This window comes from Loa loa (genome assembly GCF_000183805.2).
Source record: "Loa loa unplaced genomic scaffold supercont3.233, whole genome shotgun sequence".
NCBI lineage: Eukaryota > Metazoa > Nematoda > Chromadorea > Rhabditida > Onchocercidae > Loa > Loa loa.
The window spans coordinates 74,921-78,039 of record NW_018108413.1 but is presented as its reverse complement, the minus strand read 5'-3'; the positions used below and the strand labels follow the sequence as shown (position 1 = coordinate 78,039).

The 3,119-nt window shown below is 21.5% G+C and overlaps 1 protein-coding gene across 1 annotated transcript; it reads left to right on the top strand.

Moving 5' to 3' along the window:
• Positions 1-2,261: 2,261 nt before the first annotated feature.
• LOAG_14013 (hypothetical protein) lies at positions 2,262-2,944 on the top strand (the record flags this gene model as incomplete). The annotated part of the gene is made up of 2 exons (XM_003149516.1): positions 2,262-2,446; positions 2,800-2,944. 2 exons carry the CDS (start codon positions 2,262-2,264, stop codon positions 2,942-2,944), a joined length of 330 nt encoding a protein of 109 aa, XP_003149564.1.
• Between the last annotated feature and the right edge of the window lie 175 nt (positions 2,945-3,119).

The window sequence follows — 3,119 nt, the reverse complement described above, 5'->3', positions numbered from 1 at the left end:
TAATAATAATAATAATAATAATAATAATAATAATAATAATAATAATAATAATAATAATAATAATAATAATAATAACAATAATAATGAATAATATTAGCTGATAAAACTCAGAAATCTGTGATTAACCATAAATAAGAAAAGATATAATGATAATTTTGATTCTTAATTAATCAGAAATTCATTTATTTTTAAAAAGTATATATTCATCTAGTATTCTGTAATGTATCCATTTGATCGGATACGAGAACGAATTTACATCAGACCATCAGAATCTGCTATACCACGTCTTATTGTTATTGATGGTTGTAATATTGCACGTAGTTCATGCGGAATTGATCGTGAGTAAGTTTTTTATAAAAAAGAAAAATAAAAATATAAAAAATTTTTTTCAAAAATAAACTAGTTAATGATAAATAAATATTTTATTGAAAATATTGCTAATTCAAAATTTTATTGTTAAAATAATTTTTACCTAACAAAAAATTACAATTCAAACATTAATTTCTTTTTTTTTTTTGTTCGGAAAATAAACATTATTTTAAAAAATAAGTAATAAGCATTATTAAGTATTGCATTTCTAATTTTTTTTTTAAATTCGATTAATTCTATTGATGAAAAATTTTTCCGGAAATGTTAATTGTGCTGGTTTATTGGCAATTGTACGATTTTTGTTAATTCGTGATTTGGATGTTGTCGTATTCCTACCTGTAATTTACAATAATAATTATAATTTTAATGCAACCAATGCCGAAGTTCTACCGGTTCGTAATATTTATTAATTACAAATATTAAAATGGAAAAATTTTGTATTTTTTGAAATATTTTGCGCAAAGTTTTATTTGCGCGTTTATTTGTATATTGCGAAGTTATATTCTTTGAAGTATTTTGCATGATTTTTCTTGTTTTTTTTCTTTTTATCATCTCAAATTTGGGTAATTAAGTAATTAGATAAAGGAAAGAATATTAGCATAGCATAATCATTAAAAATTTCAAAACACAAATTAACAGCATGAAGCTAATTCTAAAAAATGTCACCATAAATTAAATTGATATGACAACAATTTGGAGAATAAAAGAAAAGAAGAATGTTACCGTAGTATATGAAGATTTTATTTATATATTTCAAGGATATGGTTTTACGATTACAAGGATCAGGACTTTATTAGCTTATGGTATTAGCTCACACTTTATTAGCTCATGCTAATAAAGCATTCTTTATTAGCTAGGACATATTGCTAAACAATAACCATATATCACAATTCTATGCAATGAATTACGCTCTATCACATATAGAAAAGACTTTAGATAATTTTTAATCTTAATCATAAATCTCAATTTTAATCCAAATTTAATTGTAATTTTAATTTTAACTTTTTCAATCTTAATTTTTTTTAATTTTGATCTTAATCATAAATCTTAGTTTTTATCGTAATTTAACTTTAATTTTAGTTTTAGTCTTTTTAATCTTAATTTAATCTTAATTTCAGTCTTAATTTCTCTTTAGTCTCAATTTTCCTAATTTCAGTCTTAATTTTTCTCCTAATCATTTGTTTTAATCTTAATTATTTAATATGTTACAAGCAAATTAATACATCATTACATATTCACTTATTCTTTATCATAGGGGTCTTTTTTTTTTTGGATTTATTCATAACAAATGTTTCAATACAAAAAAATATATTAAGAAATGAAATTTGTGCATAAAAAAGGTTAGTAATGAAAGTGTAAAAATGTTTAATAAAAGTAATTAACCAAAAAAGGAAAATTATTGTTTAAAAATATTCAAATATTTCATCATTTTCTTCTTTTCTCTCAATTAATAAATTATAAAGGATATTGAAAAAAATTGGAATGAGGAATTATTAATGATTAATTTATTCATTTTCTAAGTATCAATATTAAAATTTGATAAATGTTGGTTTGATTATTAAGCATGTTGTGATATGAATTGATGTAAACATCATCATATCCAAGTATTGAAATTAATTTAGATGAATTAATTAGAATATTTAATTTAAAATGATTTTTTTCCCCATTATTATTGTGGTTGATAATAATTCGAAAATTTGATTCAAAATAATTTTAAAAAATTATTATGTTATAATTTGTATAATTGATAAATTGTCAAAATTTTTATTTCATTTTTTTGTTTTTTAAGAAATGAAAAGGAATTTTAAAAGGAAAATGTTCAAAAATTAGAATTAATATTGGAGAAATTGCGAAATAAAATAAATTAAGGATAAAAATTTGTCAATGGTGAAATGATTTTACAGAAATTACAAGGTTTGGATGTTCTAACATTTACACCAGCTCGTACCGCACGTGCCGGACGACCGGCATTTATCAATTATGATGATTTATATGTGTTGGAATTTGCGGAACGTCATGGTGGTAGCGTTTTATCCGGTGATCGGTTTGATGATATAGCAAAAGAATATTCTTACAAGTTTTTGCTTTTTTCTTTTTTTTTCCATTGATTTCATATTTTTCTATTTGAATTAATTAGTATTGATTGTTTCAGATTTTATTATAAATCGGAAATGAGTAAGATAAGATTAATTAGAAAATTAAATTTCAAGTTTTTTTTTTCCAACAAAATATATGGTGCCATATTTTGTTAAACGAAAGAAAAAAAAACATTTTTGAGAGAAAAATATTTTCCAATAAGTACAATTTTTGCTCATTTATTTCAGATTAGAAAATTTTTAATTTTAATTTTTTTTTGATATTTGCTATGGAAATAAATAATTCATGCCACAAGAAAATTAATATATTCACTTAATTTTATTATTATTTCAGAGATTTACGTCGAATAATTAAAGAACGTCGAATTGACGTCATTTTTCGTCAATTAAATAGTGATTTTGTACATTATGGACGTGATCGTTTCTTTCGTTTTGTACCTGAACTTTGTATTATACGTATGTTTGGCGGAATATTTTAAAATTCTAAATTTTATTTCTAAATTATTTCATCTCATCTATTTTCCCTTTGTCAGTGCGATATTCGAAATAAATTTATCATGTTAAAAAGAGAAAAAAGTGTTCTTTTTTCTTTCAACTTTTTAAATTTTACAATTTTATTATCATTATTATTATTATTATTATTATTATATTATT